The 19,277-nt window shown below is 47.1% G+C and overlaps 1 protein-coding gene and 1 long non-coding RNA gene across 5 annotated transcripts in view; one reads left to right on the forward strand and one right to left on the reverse strand.

Moving 5' to 3' along the window:
- Positions 1–4,027: 4,027 nt before the first annotated feature.
- Positions 4,028–19,277, reverse strand: part of ENTREP3 (endosomal transmembrane epsin interactor 3) — a 36,388-nt gene continuing 21,138 nt past the window's right edge. For all 4 annotated transcript variants that reach the window (XM_083477544.1, XM_083477543.1, XM_083477542.1 and 1 more), the window contains exons 10-13: positions 16,544–17,083; positions 13,969–14,040; positions 11,925–12,190; positions 4,028–7,009 (exon numbers count right to left, since the gene is read on the reverse strand). In XM_083477544.1, the coding sequence (XP_083333670.1) occupies positions 6,845–7,009; positions 11,925–12,190; positions 13,969–14,040; positions 16,544–17,083 (1,043 nt within the window). In that variant the 3' untranslated portion in view covers positions 4,028–6,844. The remainder of the gene's footprint in view (positions 7,010–11,924; positions 12,191–13,968; positions 14,041–16,543; positions 17,084–19,277) is intronic.
- On the forward strand, positions 4,274–18,871 carry LOC310694554. Its single transcript, XR_014519743.1, has 2 exons — positions 4,274–4,411; positions 18,586–18,871. It is a non-coding gene; the product is annotated as an uncharacterized lncRNA (long non-coding RNA).

Consider the following 19,277-nt stretch of genomic DNA (forward strand, 5'->3'; position numbering starts at 1 on the left):
TTGTCAGGACTCCGTGACAACCTGGGTAGCCACTGTTTTCCATCTGGCTTGGCTCCTGCGCTTTTAAATTAGCAGACAGGCAAAAGGAGCTTTTCCCCCAATAGAGGGCATGCAGCAACAGGAGAAAAGGCTTCACTTGGTGAACTGCAGGTGTCAAGCAACTGCTAATTACACCAGAGTCCCGTCTGGGAGGTGAGAAGTGATAAGACCTCATGCAGATTCAACCTAGAAAGTGATAAGAGATAGACGATAGAAAACAGTAGATCTAATCTAGACTTGTTATCTTATTATTTGTATACAAGTGATGGCTCTAAAAGTTTTGACCTGGAACGTGAACAGACTCAACAATAAAAATAAAAGGAATCAGATTGCTAGCAAAAATTTACCATTTGCCTGATAATAAGTGTTGGAAATGTAAAGAAATTGAAGGTACCTTCTATCACCTTTGGTGGACGTGCCCGAAGATTAAGGCTTTCTGGGAAATGATATATAATGAAATGAAAAAGGTACTTAAATGTACTTTCCCTAAGAAACCAGAGGCCTTTCTCTTGGGCATTGTCGGCCAATTGGTGCCAAAGAAGGATAGAATTTTTTTTATGTATGCTACCACAGCAGCAAGAGTACTCATCGCAAAGCATTGGAAGACTCAAGATTTACCCACTCTGGAAGAATGGCAGATGAAGGTGATAGACTATATGGGACTGGCTGAAATGACCGGCAGAATCCGAGACCAGGGGAAAGAGACGGCGGAAGAAGATTGGAAGAAATTCAAAATTTATCTTAAGAAACATTGCAAAATTTATGAATGTTAAAATGTCAAGGTTTCAGGAAAAAATGGGGATTACAGCTGTAAAAGATTAAGTAAAAGAAAAGAATAAGGGAAAAATTCGATAAAATCAAGTGTTAGGATTTGCTGAAATAATTTTGGAAATTGGGATGTAGAAAGGGGAGGTATGGGGAAGTCGGCGAAGTAAGGTTTAAGAAAAAAGGATACGAAATTATACATGTTTGTTTGTGTGTTTGTTTGTTTGTTTTGTGTATTATTTGTGTTTATAAAAACTTTGAAAAACCAATAAAATTTTATTTAAAAAAACAACAGATTGCGCACATTCTACTAAAAAAGAACCTTGACTTAATCTGCATACAAGAGACTCACGTAACAAGAAAGCATAAGAGAATTTTAAGCAATAAGAGATTAGGATTGGATTTTGTGGCTTCAGATAGAGTTAAGAAATGAGGAGTGGTTCTATATATAAAGGAAAAACTTGATCCAAAATTACTGTATAAAGATGAACAAGGGAGAATGATTGTAGTACAGATTATGTTTCAAGGAGTAAAGATTATTGTTGTCGGACTATACGCACCTAATGACAGAAAAGCAGCCTTTTTCTCTGAATTAGGTAATAGGTTAACAGAGTGGATGGATCAAAAAATGATAGTGATGGGTGACTTTAATGGGGTGGTGTCACCGAACCTGGACAGATCAACAAGAAAACAAGAGATTAAGGAAGGCAAGTTACCGCGGACATTTTTTGATTTGGTTGATAATATGGGACTAATTGACGCGTGGAGATTCAAAAACCCTACTGTAAAACAATATACTTTCTTCTCAAATCCTAACCAGAGTTGGGGGAGAATAGATGGTATTTGGACCACTAAGGAATTGAGACAGAATTTAATCAAATCTGAAATTCTCCCACAGACTATATCTGATCATAACCCAGTATATTTAGAGTTAAAGGGTAAAGAGGCTAGAGTACTTAGATGGAGAATGAACGAATCTCTATTTAATGATCAAAAGATAGTGACTAAGGCAAAAGAAACAATTGAAGAGTACTTTAAGTGGAATTTAAATAAAGGGACAGATTTAGTAACGGTTTGGGATGCAGGGAAAGCCGTTATGAGGGGCTTTCTAATTCAGAAAAACAGTCATCAAAGAAAAGAAAAAGAGAAAAAGAAGGAGGAGATCTTGGCACAGTTAATGGAGAATGAAAGACAATTAACTAATAAGCCAGGTGATGAGACTATAAAACAAAATATAAAGTGATTACAAGCCCAATTTTCTATGATAGTAAATCAGGAGATTGAGGGGAAAGTTAAAATGTTGAAACAGAAGAGTTTTGAATCCGCTAATAAAATAGGAAAATATTTGGCCTGGCAACTAAGAGAAAGGAAAAAACAAAATACGATATGTAGGATAAGGGATGGAGATAAGATAGTGGAAGACCCAAATGAAATAAAAAGGTTGTTTCAGAAATACTATAAGGATTTATATAAAAGAGGTAAAGAGTCAGGCTATGATATAGAATGCTATCTGAAAGAACATTATCTACAACAGATATCAACTGAAGAAAAAGAATTATTAAATCAGCTGATTACGGAGGAGGAGGTAAGGAAGGCAATATCAAAGATGAAAATTGTCAAAGCGCCGGGGCCAGATGGTCTGTCAGCCAAATATTATAAAGTACTACGTGATCAAATAAGCCCAACCCTATGCGAAGTGATGAACAATACTTTAAAAGAAGGGAAGATCCCGAACACCTGGAAGGAATTATTACATTAATTCCTAAAAAAGATGTGGATGCTTTAGAGGTGAAAAACTATAGGCCGATTTCGTTATTAAACAACGACTATAAACTGTTATAGTCTATATAAAAAAATAACTATAAAAGTTAACTATAAAAAAAATAAATATGGAAGGGAAGAATGCCACCTATGAAGAACTAATTTGGAAGACAGATCAAGGGATTAAACTTAGACCATATGAAGAGATCAAAAATTTATTTACTGGGTGGTTGCAATACCACCAAGTAAATGACCTGCTAAAAGAAGACAAAAAGAAAGTAGGATTTGAAGACAAAAAATCTAAATTTAATGTGGAGGTTATAGAAGGTAAGAACAAAACACTGTCAAGGATGTACGATATTTTGCTGGAGTGGTATACTAAGGATGAGGAGGTGAAGGAGGCAATGACTAAGTGGGCGATAGACATTGGATATAACATCGACTTTGAGAGGTGGTTGGAACTATGGAACAAGAATATGAGATTTACGGCACGGCACTAAAGGAAAACCTGTGGAAAATGATCTACAGGTGGTACCATACACCAGTGAAATTAGCCAAGATTTATAAGTTGAAGGATAAAAGATGCTGGAAATGTAGAGAGGTAGAAGGCGACCTCTACCATATGTGGTGGTCGTGTTGCAAAGTGAGAAGCTTTTGGGAATTGGTCTATAATGAACTTAAAAAAATCTTGAAATATACATTTCCCAAAAAGCCAGAAATTTTTTTGTTAGGAATGGTTGCTAAAGAAATTAAAAAAGAAGATAAGATCTTGTTTCTATATGCCACGACAGCTGCAAGAACTATGTTAGCACAAAATTGGAAATTAGAAGTAATACCCAACATAAGTGAGTGGCAGGTTAAAATGATAAACTATGCTGAGCTTGATAGAATATCAGGAAGATTAAGGGGCCAAGACGAACAGAAATTTCATGACAATTGGAAGAAATATTTATTGTATATGGAATCTAAAGTTCAGGTGACACTGGCGGGGTTGAAATAACTCTAACAGCGGGAAAGGCCTATGTAAAAGAGTTAAAAAGTACGCGGCTATATAATTTATTCGATACTTACCAAAGGAGTGGAGGGAAGTCCAAGGCTCAGTTGAGACTAACCCAGTTATGTATTTTATTTATGATTTGTGAAGTGGATATAATTTGTATAAGGTATGTGGTGGATTTTTTGTTTATGTTTTTCCGGTATATATGTGCAAATATGAATAAAAAATTTATGAATTAAAAAAAAAGGTAAGGAACGGCTGTGAAATGTGTGGGTTCAATGTACTGTATCATGGGAAGACATGCCAACAACAATAGCATGATGTTCTACTAAAGACAAAGCATTGCCTAATTCCTACATCAGCGTAGCGCAACCAAATCAAATGTTAAACAAGGTCTGCGAGAGATCTTAGCTGTGTGTAGGTGTTTTTTAATGAAGTCCTCTTACAAAAACCAGCAGCTACAGATTAGATAGATATGGCTTTATTTGGTGTATCTCAGATAAGTATTTGTGCAACTCAAAATGACAGTGGTGAGCGTCTCCCAGGGCGCTAGCTTTCCCAACTCCACTTGGCTTCTTTGCTTCTTGGCAGCCACGGTTGGAAATTTGGCAACACCTGCACCGCCACATTTTGCAGGCCAAATTCTGCCTGTTTGACGCATGCGACTGCTAAAGGGAACATAGGCATCATTGCAAGGAGGAGAGAGTCAGCAGCCCTCCTTGCCAACCGAGCTCTCCACCCCACCCTCGCCCCCCGCCACGTACTCCCCTCAGCTCTGCAAAAAGGAGAGAGAGAAAAGGGAGCCCTGTCATCTGACAGATGTGCGCACCTGTGTTGCAAAAGAGCGAGGTAAGAGTGGGAGGACACACGACAGAGGGAAGCGTGGAACCAAACCGGTTGGGGGCTGTGTGTGGCTTTGGTGTACATGCAGACTTCCTCCTTCAACAGGAAATAGGGTTGCCGGGTCTTGCGGAGTTTGACCTGAGGTTGCCAGGGGCTAAAAAGCCTCCCTTCTCAGAGTCTTCAAGTGAAGAAGGCCAGAGCAGGTGCTGGGGGGGGGGAGGCAGGAGTTGTAAGTTTTGGGTTGGGACGGAGTAAGGGACTCTGCAAGGAAGAATGCTTCTTAACTGAAACTGTTAACAATCTAAAGGTAAAGGGACCCCTGACCATTAGGTCCAGTTGTGGCCAACTCTGGGGTTGCAGCGCTCATCTCGCTTTATTGCCCGAGGGAGCCGGCGTACAGCTTCTGGGTCATGTGGCCAGCATGACTAAGCTGCTTCTGGCGAACCAGAGCAGCGCACGGAAATGCTGTTTACCTTCCCGCTGGAGAGGTACCTAGTTATCTACTTGCACTTTGACGTGCTTTCGAGCTGCTAGGTTGGCAGGAGCAGGGACCGAGCAACGGGAGCTCACCCCGTGGCGGGGATTCGAACCGCCGACCTTCTGATCGGCAAGCCCTAAGCTCTGTGGTTTAACCCACAGCGCCACCCGTGTCCCTTGTTAACAATGTAGATAGCATTTATTTGTCTGCTCAACTCTTCCTATTGATTGTGACAGTAGACGATTAATCCGAATTATTAACGGGAGGTGAGGAGTAAAACAGATCAGTATGAGAAGGGGTCAGGGTGAAGTGAAGGAAGTGGGGAAAGTCGCTGCTTGACTTGAGAACATTTTGTTCTTCGCTCTGACTCCTCTTGCGCAGAGGCAGCAGGTGTAACTTGACTCCCACCCCCCTGCCGCCTGAGATGTGCCATCCTTTGCCCAGGGCTGGCGCCAGCACTCAGCACCCGAGGGTAGCCGCTGAGGCCCCCGCATGTCCACTGGGTTGACCGCAGGTGCCAGAAACCCTGTGGTGGTTTGCCGCCCGCTGAAACAAAATTCCCAGAGTGCCCCACGACAGGGTCGTTGGAGGGGCATTCTGGGAAAAATACACTCATGACACGAGACTGGGGTAGGCTGGGGCTCACCTCAGATCTGGAGCCAGACCTGCTCTGCTCCACCCCACACTGTGCGGCGCTAAGCCCCATCTTGCCCCACCAGTGGCCAGGCCTCACCCTTTAAGCTCCTAGGCTTGGCACCTTCTGCCTTGTTGGATGGCTTTAAAAGGTTAGGGAAGGAGGAGGTGGCTATCAGCAGAACCTCCAGGCTTAGAGGCAGTCTATTTTTGCAGGGCAGAAGTGAGGCAGCAGAGGGACGGCTCTTGCCCTCATTCCCTGCTTTCTGGGAGTCCCAAAGGCATCTCTGTTTGGGGCCACTGTGAGAAAGAGGCAGCTTTGGGGCAGATGAGCCAGCTTTGGTCTTTACGAGTCTTGGGAGACCCGGCAACCCTAGTGGGAAGCTCTCTTTCTCTCCAAAGTGATAACAGAGAATTCATCTGGCCCTGTCCCAGCACCTGGGTAGAGAGAGGAAGCAACCAACCAACCAGTCAATCAAAGGCACAGCTAAAAGTGAGGTATCAGTAGTAGGCAAAGGGTTTGATGTTACACATACGCTAGGGCAGCTGAGCTCCTGGGCATGGTGTGTGTGCACGGGGGGCTGTGGGAGGGGGAGCAGCAGCTGGAGGTGAGAAGTCCAGGTAGGGTACCTCTCAGGTGGCCATGCAGGGAAATCCCTGGTGATGTCAATTAAATGTGCATAGAAGAGCTGGGATCACTCCCACCCCACCCCTCTTCTCGTGCCAAGGAAACCTTTGCCAGGTCAAGCAGGATTCCTGGGCACGCATCTCTTCAGACGGGACAGCGGCTGCCATGCACACACACACACCCCGCCACACAACGCCGTGAAGCATCAGGATGTGGGGAAGCGAGCCACTGCCCTGTGCAAGGCATCCGCCTCTGCCGCTGCATGCCGCAGCTGGCTGGCAGGCAGTCAACATTTCCTTGGATACATACAAGTCAATTTGCGGGAGCCAAGAGTGCTGCCGGCCGCAGCGTTTGCCAGCGTTCCCCATCGTGCAAGCCATCAGGAGTCACCGGAGAGCGAGTGCTCCTTCCCACGCCACACAACCTGGAGGAGGTTGCAGAGCGAATGAGAGCGATGCTTCTCACGGGCCCATCAATCAACACCTGGTCATTGCACCATCTCCGCAGGGCGGAACTCCTGCATTCCTTCCTTCTGTCTTCCTGACTGAGGTGGGAGGGTGGGTGGTTTTTTGCTTGTTTTTGCTATAGGAGCCCCAATCCAGTTCCTCCAGAAATCTAGCCCCGGGCTTCCTGATCCGAGGCCCGAGTCACGAAGCAGCCACAATCGTCGGCATCGGGAAGACGCACATTAAACACCCTCTTACAGGTTGCTCTCTCGGACGAGTCCGCTAAGGCTGTGGGGGCGCCTTCGCTCCAGCCGGCGGCCAGAGAGCAAGCGCCGCAAGGAGGAGGTAGAGCTCAGGTCCCCGCAGCTCTGCAGGTGAATCCCTTCCGGAGAGCTCCGCTCCAGCCTCTGCCTGGGCCCCTGAGAGAAAAACAAAATGACAGCCTGTAAAGGAAGATGAAGCCAGAGCTGCAATTTTCTTCCCTGCCCTCGAACCCTGTTAGCAGTGCTAAGGTTTGGCCGTGCAGCTTGAAAAATCGTACTAAAAAAACAAATCGTATAAAATGTATATTTGTATTTTTTCTAATTTGTACTCTATAACATTAATATTTATTTTTTTCAAGAGAAATCATACTAAAAGGAGAGCAGCTCCGACCTCACAGAGAGATTGGCAAGCGGCGCTTTCAAAACAGGAATCACGGCTTCTAGCAGCTAAATGTATTGCAATATTTTAATATTTTTTGGGAAGCCACCCAGAGTGGCTGGGGAAGCCCGGCCAGATGAGCAGGGTATAAATAATAAATTATTGTTGTTATTATTATTATTATTATTATTATTATTATTATTATTATTATTATTATTATTATTAAAGAGCCAGACTTGTTTCAGAGAGGTTCGCCACAGAAGTTCGGCTCTTCTTTTTAGGCGGGCGAGGCAGAAAAGTAAAAAATTGTCTTAGGGGCCCATGGAGAGAGCTGCTCACATCCCCACAGGCTGTTTGACGTATTTCTCCAGAGATACTTCTTTTTTTCCATCCTCCTGCTCCAAAAATGCAGACCTAGCAGCTGTTGCACAAGAGGTTATACTGGTGGTTGCTCGCCTCCCCACCCTCCACAAGCCTGAAGCTAAGCTGGCTGCGTTGTATTTTCAGATACAGTGGTGCCTCGCAAGACAAAATTAATCCGTTCTGCGAGTCTCTTCGTCTTGCGGTTTTTTTGTCTTGCAAAGCATGGCTATTAGCGACTTAGCAGCTTAGCGGCTATTAGCGGCTTAGCGGCTATTAACGGCTTAGCGGCTATTAACGGCTATTAACGGCTTAGCGGCTTTAAGAAAAAGGAAACAAACTCGCAAGAACTCGCAAGACGTTTCGTCTTGCGAAGCAAGCCCATAGGGAAATTCGTCTTGTGGAACGACTCAAAAAACGGAAAACTCTTTCATCTTGCGCGTTTTTCGTCTTGCGAGGTACCACTGTACTGCGTTGTTAACAGGAGGGAGGGATTCAGTTCAGTCTGCATTCAAAGGCGAACCTAGCAAATACCTTCTGAAGCAATACATGGAGCCGTCCCTCCAAATTCACAGTTCTCCGAATTTTGCAACGCAGTTCTCCAGCTAATTAATGGGTACAGAGATACCTATGTCACAGTTGTTTTCTTGTTCGTTGCTATGCTATGTGTCTTTGTACTGTAAACCACCCTTGGATGAAGGGCAGTATAGAAATTTAATAAAATAAATACAGATATTAGTGAAAATAATGTAGAAAATAAACACGCACACACCCACACACATGTGTAGCTTTTTTCTACATTATTTTCACTAATAATGCTTTTGCAAAGCAATTGTAATATATGTGTGTGTTGTTTGCTGTGCCCACCCCACTCTGCAAAATAATAATAATAATAATAATAATAATAATAATAATAATAATAATAATAATAATAATTTATTTATTATTTATATCCTGTCCATCTGGCTGGGTTTCCTAAGCCACTCGGGGCGGCTCCCAACAGAATATTAAAACACGATAAAACATCAAACATTGAAAACTTCCCTAAAGAGGGCTCCCTTCAGGCATCTTCTAAAAGTCTGGTAGTTGTTTATTTTCTTAACATCTGATAGGAGGGCGTTCCACGGGGCGGGTGCCACTACCGAGAAGGCCCTCTGCCTAGTTCCCTGTAACCTCACTTCTCGCAGTGAGGGAACCGCCAGAAGGCCCTCGGCGCTGGACCTCAGTGTCCAGGCTGGACGATGGGGGTGGAGACGCTCCTTCAGGTATACTTCACCAAGGTGCCACTTGCTGGCTCAACATCTCAGCTCACACTAAGCCATGAGTAGGCAAGCTAAGGCCTGAGGGCCGGATCAGGCCCAATCGCCTTCTGCGATAAATCCGGCCTGCGGACGGTCCGGGAATCAGCATGTTTTTACATGAGTAAAATGTGTCCTTTTATTTAAAATGGATCTCTGGGTTCTTTGTGGGGCATAGGAATTCATTCATTATTATTTTTTTCAAAATATAGTCTGGCCCCCCACAAGGTCTGAGGGTCAGTGGACCGGCCCCCTGCTGAAAAAGTTTGCTGACCCCTGGCTTAAACCATGCAATGCAATTGCTGTGACTTTAACCCTTGCCTTGCCTATGTTTTGCTCAGGTCTATGAGTTGGGCAGAAACAACAAGTTCTTCATCTGGTAGCAAGGGTCAAGAAAGGAGCCATCTTAGCCAAGATGGCACGACTCTGGGAAGCCTGCTGCATCTGTGGCCAATGCTTTTTCAGCTTTGTCTATTCCTGCTTTGCTGTTGTTGAGGGATAAAAAGAGCAATGAGTGTTTTAGGCCACCTCCACAACATGGCTGCGCACACATTATTTATTTCCCTCCAAAGAATCCTGGGAACTGTAGTTTGCTCAGGGTACTGGGCATTGCACACCAGTGTGGAGCGAACTACAGTTCCCATGATGCTTTGTGGGTGGGGAAATGTGCTTTAAATGTACAGCATGGGCCCAGCCTCTTGGGATTTTGTGGAAGGGGTTAAAGCACTTACCAGATATTTAGGTTTGCGCAACTAAAGAGGATGGGCTTATTCTGTCACCGACCGCAAAAAATCCATTTGCGAAAACAACACCAGACATTTACGGTAACATCCCAATTAAGGATGGCGAAATGAGCTGAAGCGTGTTTAACAGGAAGACATGAAAGATTAACAGGGAGGCATGTGAACACGGTGCAATGTTTGTTCTTGTACAACTCCCCTGCAATCCAGTCTGAAGGAACGCTCAGCAAAGACAGGGCATCGTCAAACTAACCTCTACAATTTGCGCCAAGAGATCAGGGAGTATTGATGAGGGTAGACCTTATACTTGGGCTTACTCTCAGGAGAAAGTCAGAAGGGCTGTTCAATTTCTGAAGCAGCCTCCCACATACCCGAGATTTAATTAAGGAAGAATTCATTGTGAAACCTAAACAGGAGCTCGGGCAATTAGGATGTTTAACCCTAATTAGTCAGCACCATTAATTTGCCTCCTTAAATACCTGAAATGGCCCACATCATATGGGGGTTTCCCAGCCTTTCAAAACTGGGGGTGGGGGGTTATATTTTTGCCTTTGACATCCTAATCATGGAGTCCTTCCTGCTGGATTCTTTCCTGTTTCCATCCACTGTGGGTGGATTTTAATTTATTACATTTGTTATTTGAGGGGGGAAGATTTGGGGGGGGGGGGGATAGGACACAGGCAGCTTACAAGTAGCTCCAGAGGCTAAGTTTGGTCAGAATCGAGTATACTTTTCCAGAGTTAATGCTAAATACATTACTTCTGGTAAATTAGCCGCTAGAGGGCCGTGGCAATTTGTGCCCCGGGCTTATTTAGACTAGTCTACCAATGTAGTATCGGGACGCGGGTGGCGCTGTGGGTTAAACCACAGAGACTAGGACTTGCTGATTAGAAGGTCGGCGGTTTGAATCCCCGCGACGGGGTGAGCTCCCGTTGCTCGGTCCCAGCTCCTGCCAACCTAGCAGTTCGAAAGCACATCAAAGTGCAAGTAGATAAATAGGTACCACTCCGGCGGGAAGGTAAACGGCGTTTCCGTGCGCTGCTCTGGTTCGCCAGAAGCGGTTTAGTCATGCTGGTCACATGTCCCGGAAGCTGTACGCCGGCTCCCTCAGCCAATAAAGCGAGATGAGCCCCGCAACCCCAGAGTCAGCCATGACTGGACCTAATGGTCAGGGGTCCCTTTACCTTTTACCCATGTAGTATCTGAAACCAAAGCGGCACATGGGTTGCTAGATGTTAATTCCCCCCCGCCCAGCTCTCCTACCCCACTATTAGAGGGAAAGGGCTTTCTTAAAACAAAACAAAAGAATTCTTGTTCAAATGAAGAGAACAAAAAGGAACAGAAAATTGTAGAACTGGGAGGGACCATAAGGGTCATCTAGTCCAACCCCTTGCAACACAGGAATCTTTTTGCCCAGCATGGGACTCAAACCCACAACCCTGAGATTAAAGTCTCGTGATCTCCCAACTCGGGGAGTTTTTAATGTCTGATGTCTTGCTGTGTTTCTTATACACTGAGATCCAGAGCCGAGGGCCTTCTGGCAGTTCCCTCATTGCGACAAGTGAGGTTACAGGGAACCAGACAGAGGGCCTTCTTGGTAGTGGCACCCACCCTGTGGAACACCCTCCCTTCAGATGTGAAGGAAATAAACAGCTATCCTATCTTTAAAAGACATCTGAAGGCAGTCCTGTTCAGGGAAGTTTTTAATATTTAACGCTGTACTATTTTTAACACTTGATTGGGAGCCGCCCAGAGTGGCTGGGGAAACTCAGCCAGATGGGCGGGGTATAAATAATAATTTTTTTAAAATTATTATTATTAATATACAGTGGTACCTTGGTTTAAGAACAGCTTAGTTTATGAACAACTTGGATTAAGAACGCTGCAAACCCGGAAGTAGGTGTTTTGGTTTGTGAACTTTGCCTTGGAAGCAGAACATGTTCTGCTTCCTGTTGAGTGTGTTCCATTTGTAAATTGAGTGCCCTGCTGCTATGGGAAAGCACGCTTTGGTTTACGAACGCTTTGGTTTAAGAACGGACTTCCAGAACGGATTAAGTTCATAAACCAAGGTACCACTGTATTCTATTGGGAGCTGACCAGATTGGCTGATGCAACTCAGTCAGAAGGGTGGGATATAAGTAATAAATTAATTATCATCATCTTCACTTACTTGCCTTCCGTCCCACCAGCCACCGTGATTGCTGAGCTGATAAGAACTCCATTTCACGTGAAACAAAAAATAAACAGCATAGGAAATTCCACTACCTGGTGAAAACTTGTTTTGCCCTCCGTACCTGCTTGCGCCCCGGAGTGCTGCTTCGCCCTGCCATTTCTGCTCCCGCCAGAGCCAGGTTGCGCTTGGACCTGTGCAGGAAACGGGCCACGAGCCCACGCGTCCCACGGCACACCTTCAGGTCCCCCAGGGAGCGCGTGCCAGTCTTGGACAGGTGCTGCAGCGGCGCTTTCCGTGGCACCTCCAGCTTGGCCTTCCCTGCCAAGCGAGCCCGCAGGGGCAGCTCGCAGAGTGACGGGTGTGAAAGGCAAGCTTCCGAGCAGGGCCCTGCGAAGGAAGGGAGGCAAGGTATTAATGGCAGGTAATAAGAGCCTCCGGGACACGGGTGGCACTGTGGGTTAAACCACGGAGCCTAGGACTTGCCGATCAGAAGGTCGGCGGTTCGAATCCCCGCGACAGGGTGAGCTCCGTTGCTCGGTCCCTGCTCCTGCCAACCTAGCAGTTCAAAAGCACGTCAAAGTGCAAGTAGATAAATAGGTACCGCTCCGGCAGGAAGGTAAACGGCGTTTCCGTGTGCTGCTCTGGTTTGCCAGAAGCGGTTTAGTCCTGCTGGCCACATGACCTGGAAGCTGTACGCCGGCTCCCTCAGCCAATAAAGCAAGATGAGCGCCGCAACCCCAGAGTCGGTCACGACTGGACCTAATGGTCAGGGGTCCCTTTACCTTTAATAAGAGCCTCCATCTTCAGAGGCACTCTACCTCTGAACATCACAATTGATGGTGGGGTACAGGACACAGGGGTATCAGAGGTTGTGTGATTTCTGCAGGATGCTATGAGACACAGTGGCGGAGCTTTATGCTCCGGCACCGGGGGGGCGGAGAGCAGGTGGGGGCAGGGCTGGCACACGTCCTGTGGGCGGGGCATGCCGCCCGTAGAGTCATGGCACACATCCTGGGGGCGTGGCGCCCAGCGCAGGCAGGGGGCAGCTGCGATGGCACCCCACTGGGATTGTGCTGGCACCCCACTGGGATTGTGATGGGACACGAACAAACTGGAAAATAAGCAATACGTCCGCCCTGAAACTTCTTCATGCAAAAACAATATTGGAAGTGGGATTGTGTACAGGCACCTCCCCACTTACGAGGGGTTTATATTCAGGGCCCCTGCACGCATAAGTGGAACGCATGAAAGCGGGGAACACCGTGGCTCGTGAGAAGATCCTCCCCAGAGCCCGAGTCTTTGGGGAGGGTCTCCTTACGAGCCACAAGGACTCTCCAGAGTGCTCCCCACTTCCGGGTTCCACTTCTAGGTTCCTGGCTCCGTTACACACAAGTAGATCGCTCACACGTGAGGAGTCGTCTGTATAACCTTCCTGACACCATAATGAGCACAAATAGCTATGGAGAGACAATAAAGAGGAGGTCTGGAAGGACCCTGAGTCACAGGAGCAGGAAATACTTCTTAAACGTACAGTGTTTACAATAGCCACCTCGATTTCAAGGCCCTAGACACCTGTCTCATTTCAGCTGTTAATTGATTACAGAGGGCTGAAGCTGCAACACTAAAAGTCCAGTTTCTAGTGCAGGCTAAAGACACTGCTGGGGCAGGTGGTTACTCTCCGCGGTGCCCCTTCTGAGGATCACAGTTGCCATGCAAGGATGAGCATGTTCTCAACGTTTTAGGCTGCACTGTAGTAAGAATGAGTACAGCGTTCAGACTTACTACACTTTCGTAAGAAGAATGATGCCAAAAACTGTTAGTAATAATACTCAAGGCAATTTGTCATTAATCATCTGCTTTGTGTCTTAAAATAAAACGATGTAACTAGAGGCAAGACAACCTGTGAGGGCAATTAACTCCTTGAACTCCTGACATGTTTTATCTGCACGGAGGAACAGGTGGGTGGGAACTGTCTGGATTCCAAGGTGGCAGTCCTCATGATTCAAGCAGTCGCTGACCTCAACCTGTATCCGCTGGCGCATTATTTGCCAGGTTCAAAGATGGCAACCTCACTCAGCTTCAGCAGCCAGCACCTTTGGCTGGATCTGCCTGATCACAAACAGCCAGGTCCAAAGATGGCTACCAAAGCAAGCCACTTCCCTCACCTGTATCTGCTGAGGAGTTGGGCCCATCCTCCTCCGACGCCTTGGCGCAGAATACCTCCTGGAAGTCCGCTTCTGGTGGGGAGTGAGGAAATGAAAGGCGGGAAAGAAATGGTTTTAAATGGGGGCGTTTTGGTAGCTCAGAAGCAGAGAACACCTTTTGCATTCAGATCCCAGATTCAATCCCCAGCATCTTGTGGTACATAACTTGCAAGTGTCCCGTGGGGAAAAAACCCGGGAAAGCCCATTTTTCTGTGTGTGAACATACTGGTCACTTTGAGTGCTGTGATCTTGTGTGATTTCGCACTGAGATCTCACCCCAAAAAATGCTGGGGAGGGCACAATAATACGTAGCACATGCTCTTGTGAGAAAGCACGGTCTTGAAAACAGCACGTATGGGATATTTAAGATGCAGACAAACCAACAATTTGTGTTTTGCTAGATAGGTACATAAAAGGAGCTGAAGCTCACAGAGTTTTCCTGTAAACCTGCTAGAGAGAATTTGGTGAGAGACAAGCCTACTGTGCCCTGACACTGGGGGTGGGCATAGCTATATATTCTCCTACCTGCCTGGGCACGTCCTCTCCCTCTTTCCATCTCTTTCCGCTGTGCCAGCAACGTGACGACATCTGCCATATTTGAGCTCCAAGCTCAGACTACATTTTAAGACAGACTTAAGTATGCCTTGGGGACGCGGGTGGCGCTGTGGGTTAAACCACAGAGCCTAGGACTTGCCGATCAGAAGGTCGGCGGTTCGAATCCCCAAGACGGGGTGAGCTCCCGTTGCTCGGTCCCTGCTCCTGCCAACCTAGCAGTTCAAAAGCACGTCAAAGTGCAAGTAGATAAATAGGTACCGCTCCGGTGGGAAGGGAAATGGCGTTTCCGTGCGCTGCTCTGGTTCACCAGAAGCGGCTTAGTCCTGCTGGCCACATGACCCGGAAGCTGTACGCCAGCTCCCTCGGCCAATAAAGCGAGATGAGCGCCGCAACCCCAGAGTCGGCCACGACTAGACCTAATGGTCAGGGGTCCCTTTACCATTTAAGTATGCCTTTGTAGCTGAATTACCAATTGACGCCTGCCTGAGCAAAGCTGCTGTACCGGTTACTCTTCAACAAGTATTCCGAGAAAGTAAATGTTAATTTTACCTTTTACGAGACTGTGTGCTTGTCATTTTAAGGGGAGAAGTGCCAGGAAAATCCAGTCTGCCTTAAAGCATCCTGGATTACTCAAACCAAAAGGCTAAAACTAGGCCAAGATTCCTTTGAAGCTGCAAAAGGATGGAATTCTGCTGAACTCAAACTTGAGGAAGGAAGGATAATATCCAGGGGTCGGGGTTTTTTCCAAGTGGGCGCCATTCAGCGGCATAGCTAGCTGCTGGGGTGCTCGGTGCGGCACGCTCGTGCTGCATGGGTGAGCCACCCATGGGGGCGGGGGCGCTGTGTGGAGCCTCTCCGCCGCCTCCCCCTCAGCTGTAGGGCGGCTGAGGGAGAGGCAGTAGGCAGGCGCAAGCTCCATGCTGCCGTTTCAGGCCGTGTGGAACTTGCAGGTGCCCAAGCCACCACACGTCACTCCCAGGAGAGACACTTGGCTCGGGCCCTGCGGTAAGTGTTAGAATTCCTGCTCCGTGATTGCAGTCATGGGACTGTTGTCTTTCACATGACGGTGTATGTTTTGACTCCACAGAGTGGGAAGTGACGGAGACAGGATGTTTGTGTTACTGCGTTCCGTGAAATGGGACTATTGTCCTTTGTTCTATTTCTCTTTGCTGTCTGATGCTAGAGAGAGAGGGAGCCATGTTGCAGTGCTCTGCGTGTGTTTATATGTAAATAAAGTAGATTAGCCAAAATGCTGAGTTGCTGAGGTCTGTCACGCGAACTGCACAGACTCTGCAGATCCCTAAGTGTGCGGATGTCTGTTGGCATTGGTCGCTGTGGTGTTCGGGCCGAAGAAAGCTTTTGAAGCTCCCGAACGAATGACCAGGAGGGAGGGAACATGCCAGTGCCTGCTGCGTTTCATTACGTTTGTTGACTGAACTAAAAAGTTTCATGAGCCCAATTTTTTTTAAACTCATATTTTTGTCATTTCGTCACACCCCCCCATCAGTGATGACACCCAGGGCGGCCCGCACCCCCTTCCCCCGCCACTGGCACCATTGCCATTATAAGAGAACAAGGGAGGCACTCATGGTGAGTTCCAGTACCCCTTTTTCTAGAAAAAACAGCACTGATAATATCTAATAAATACAGTGGGACCTCGGGTTAAGTACTTAATTCGTTCCGGAGGTCCGTTCTTAACCTGAAACTGTTCTTAACCTGAAGCACCACTTTAGCTAATGGGGCTTCCTGCTGCTGCCACATCGCCGGAGCACGATTTCTGTTCTCATCCTGAAGCAAAGTTCTTAACCCGGGGTACTATTTCTGGGTTAGCGGAGTCTGTAACCTGAAGCGTATGTAACCTGAAGCGTCTGTAACCCGAGGTACCATTGTATATCCTTTCCTAGCATCTGTCCACATCGCAACAAAACACACGCACCCCACGTTCTCCGCCATCCAGCTTCCTTCAGCTCGGTCTACTCACCATTCTCGCAGGCCGTGACAATCCCTGGATCGCTGTGAGACCTCAGCAGAGGACCCCGGACAGAAGGCAGGCGGTACGAGGCCTCGCTGCTCCGTCGCTGCCGCCCGGCGCCTTTGCGTCCCGGCAGCGAGGCCTTGGGCTTGACCCGCACCTCGGGGAAGCAAGGCCCGGCGCTTTGGCCTAAGCTCTCCAGGCGCTGGCAGCTGTGCGTATGGGCACTGCCCGCCTCCCGCAAGCCCTCGTAGCCCGTGGAGCCGGGCGTGGAGCAGGAGTACGAGCGCTCCCCGCGCAGGCGCGCCTGGGGCGTCTCCTCAAAAGGGCCCTGCAGGGTGGGGCTCTGGGGGTGAAGGCCGCACTGCCCGCAGTCCACGCTCAAGCAGTAGTCAGCCCGGCTGCGCTGGATGGAGCGGAACAAGACGTAATCCACCGAGCAGACCGAACCGCTGGCGTCCAGCAGGCAGGAGTCCTCGGATGGGCTGCTGTCGCCAGGAATGTCCACAATCTCCGACATAATCAGGGAGCCGCTGTCCATGGAAACTGCTGCAGGGGAGAGAGCGAGAGAGCGCCATTTTAGTAAAAATGGCACGCTTCCAGCATCAAAGGAAACGGTTGGAGGATGGATGGCGGCTAACAGATTGAGGTTGAATCCTGACAAGACAGAAGTACTGTTTTGGGGGGACAGGAGGTGGGCAGGTGTGGGGGACTCCCTGGTCCTGAATGGGGTAACTGTGCCTCTGAAGGACCAGGTGCGCAGCCTTGGAGTCATTCTGGACTCACAGCTGTCCATGGAGGCGCAGGTCAATTCTGTGTCCAGGGCGGCTGTTTATCAGCTCCATCTGGTACGCAGGCTGAGACCCTCCCTGCCCGCGGACTGTCTCGCCAGAGTGGTGCATGCTCTGGTTATCTCTCGCTTGGACTACTGCAATGCGCTCTATGTGGGGCTACCTTTGAAGGCGACCCGGAAACTACAATTAATCCAGAATGCAGCAGCTAGACTGGTGACTGGGAGCGGCCGCCGAGACCATATAAAACCAGTCTTGAAAGACCTACACTGGCTCCCAGTACGTTTCCGAGCACAATTCAAAGTGTTGGTGCTGACCTTTAAAGCCCTAAACGGCCTCGGTCCAGTATACCTGAAGGAGCGTCTCCACCTCCATCCTTCTGCCCGGACACTGAGGTCCAGCGCCGAGGGCCTTCTGGCGGTTCCCTCACTGTGAGAAGCCAGGTTACAGGGAACCAGGCAGAGGGCCTTCTCGGTAGTGGCACCCGCCCTGTGGAACGCCCTCCCACCAGATGTCAAAGAGAAAAATAACTACCAAACTTTTAGAAGACATCTAAAGGCAGCCCTGTTTAGGGAAGCTTTTAATGTTTAATAGGTTATTGTATTTTAATGTTTTGTTGGAAGCTGCCCAGAGTGGCTGGGGAAACCCAGCCAGATGGGCAGGTGTGGCGTTTGCCTCCTAGGATGGGTCAAGGAAAGGGTTAAAATGGGTGTGATGTGATTGGCCAGTGAGAATGCAAGGGGGGAGTAAAAGATAGAGTGGGAGGTTTTGAAAGTCAGTTGAGGTTTGGGAGTCGGGAGTTGAGGCTTGGGTGTTGGAGAAGGAAGAGGGTGGAATAGGTGTGGGTTGGTCGAGTTGTGTGGTGAGAGAGTGAGAGAAATTGTTAGGTTGAGTCAGATAGTTAGTTGGAATAATCAGTTTGAAGTTGTTAGAAACTAAGATTTAAGAAACTGACAAGAGAAAAATAAACCGAAACCATACGCTTGTTCCTGCATGTAAAAATAAACTTGATTATTTGTTTATGCTAACAACTGTCTGGACTCTGTGTGTCCCCGTGAGAAGCGGGGTGGTGGCAGCGAAGAAAGCAACCGCAGTGGGGGCACAGGGTCAATAGACCGTGAAACATCCGGGGGCCCTGTGTGATATCCACAGCGGGGTATAAATAAATAAATATAATAATAATAATAATAATAATAATAATAATAATTAATAATTCTGCCCATTTGCAGCCCTCTCCGTTTTGCATTTCCCCCATCTCAGGTCCCGTTCTTCCACGCCAGTTTGGGATTTTTATCTTTATCTTTTAAGTCCTCGTGGAGGAAGATTAAGTCCCTTCCAGAGAAGAATGACAAATGAAGCTGTTGGACTATGCTGGAATGGCAAAACTGACCGGAAAGCTCCGGAACCAGGAAGACCAAAAATTTAATAAGGAGTGGGGGAAATTTACAATTTACCTTAAAGGCCACTGTAAGCAGCTGAAAACTTTAGCAGGATTGCAATAACATTTGTAATGTAACAAGAACTATGGATACAATGGAGTTATTTTTTTTAAAAAAAAAACTTGGTTTGTTTTAAAAAGATGCAGTAGGAAAGGTTTAATAACAGAACCCATCAAGGGGAAGGTTGGAGGTTCAGAGATTTGGGAGAATCTTGTAACTTCGGACGTGTGGTGGTATAAAAATATGCAAAACCAAATAAAAATTATTACCAAAAAGAAAAAGAAAGTGAAGTGCTCATTAAAACTCATCCGCATTCTAGCACAAATTTATCCCTGTGTGCACATTTTTATATGCAATTCCCCCTATCATGTGCATTTTGGGAAAGCAATTTCCCCATATATAATGCATTTTTGGGTGTGTTCTTTTCACGAGTGTATGCCTTTTATGGGCATTTTGCCTTAGTGCATGCGTGTTTTATTTTGTTTAAAATACTCTTTTCTAATTTTGCACATA

Source organism: Podarcis liolepis (genome assembly GCF_965112155.1).
Source record: "Podarcis liolepis genome assembly, chromosome: 15".
Taxonomy (NCBI): Eukaryota; Metazoa; Chordata; class Lepidosauria; order Squamata; family Lacertidae; genus Podarcis; species Podarcis liolepis.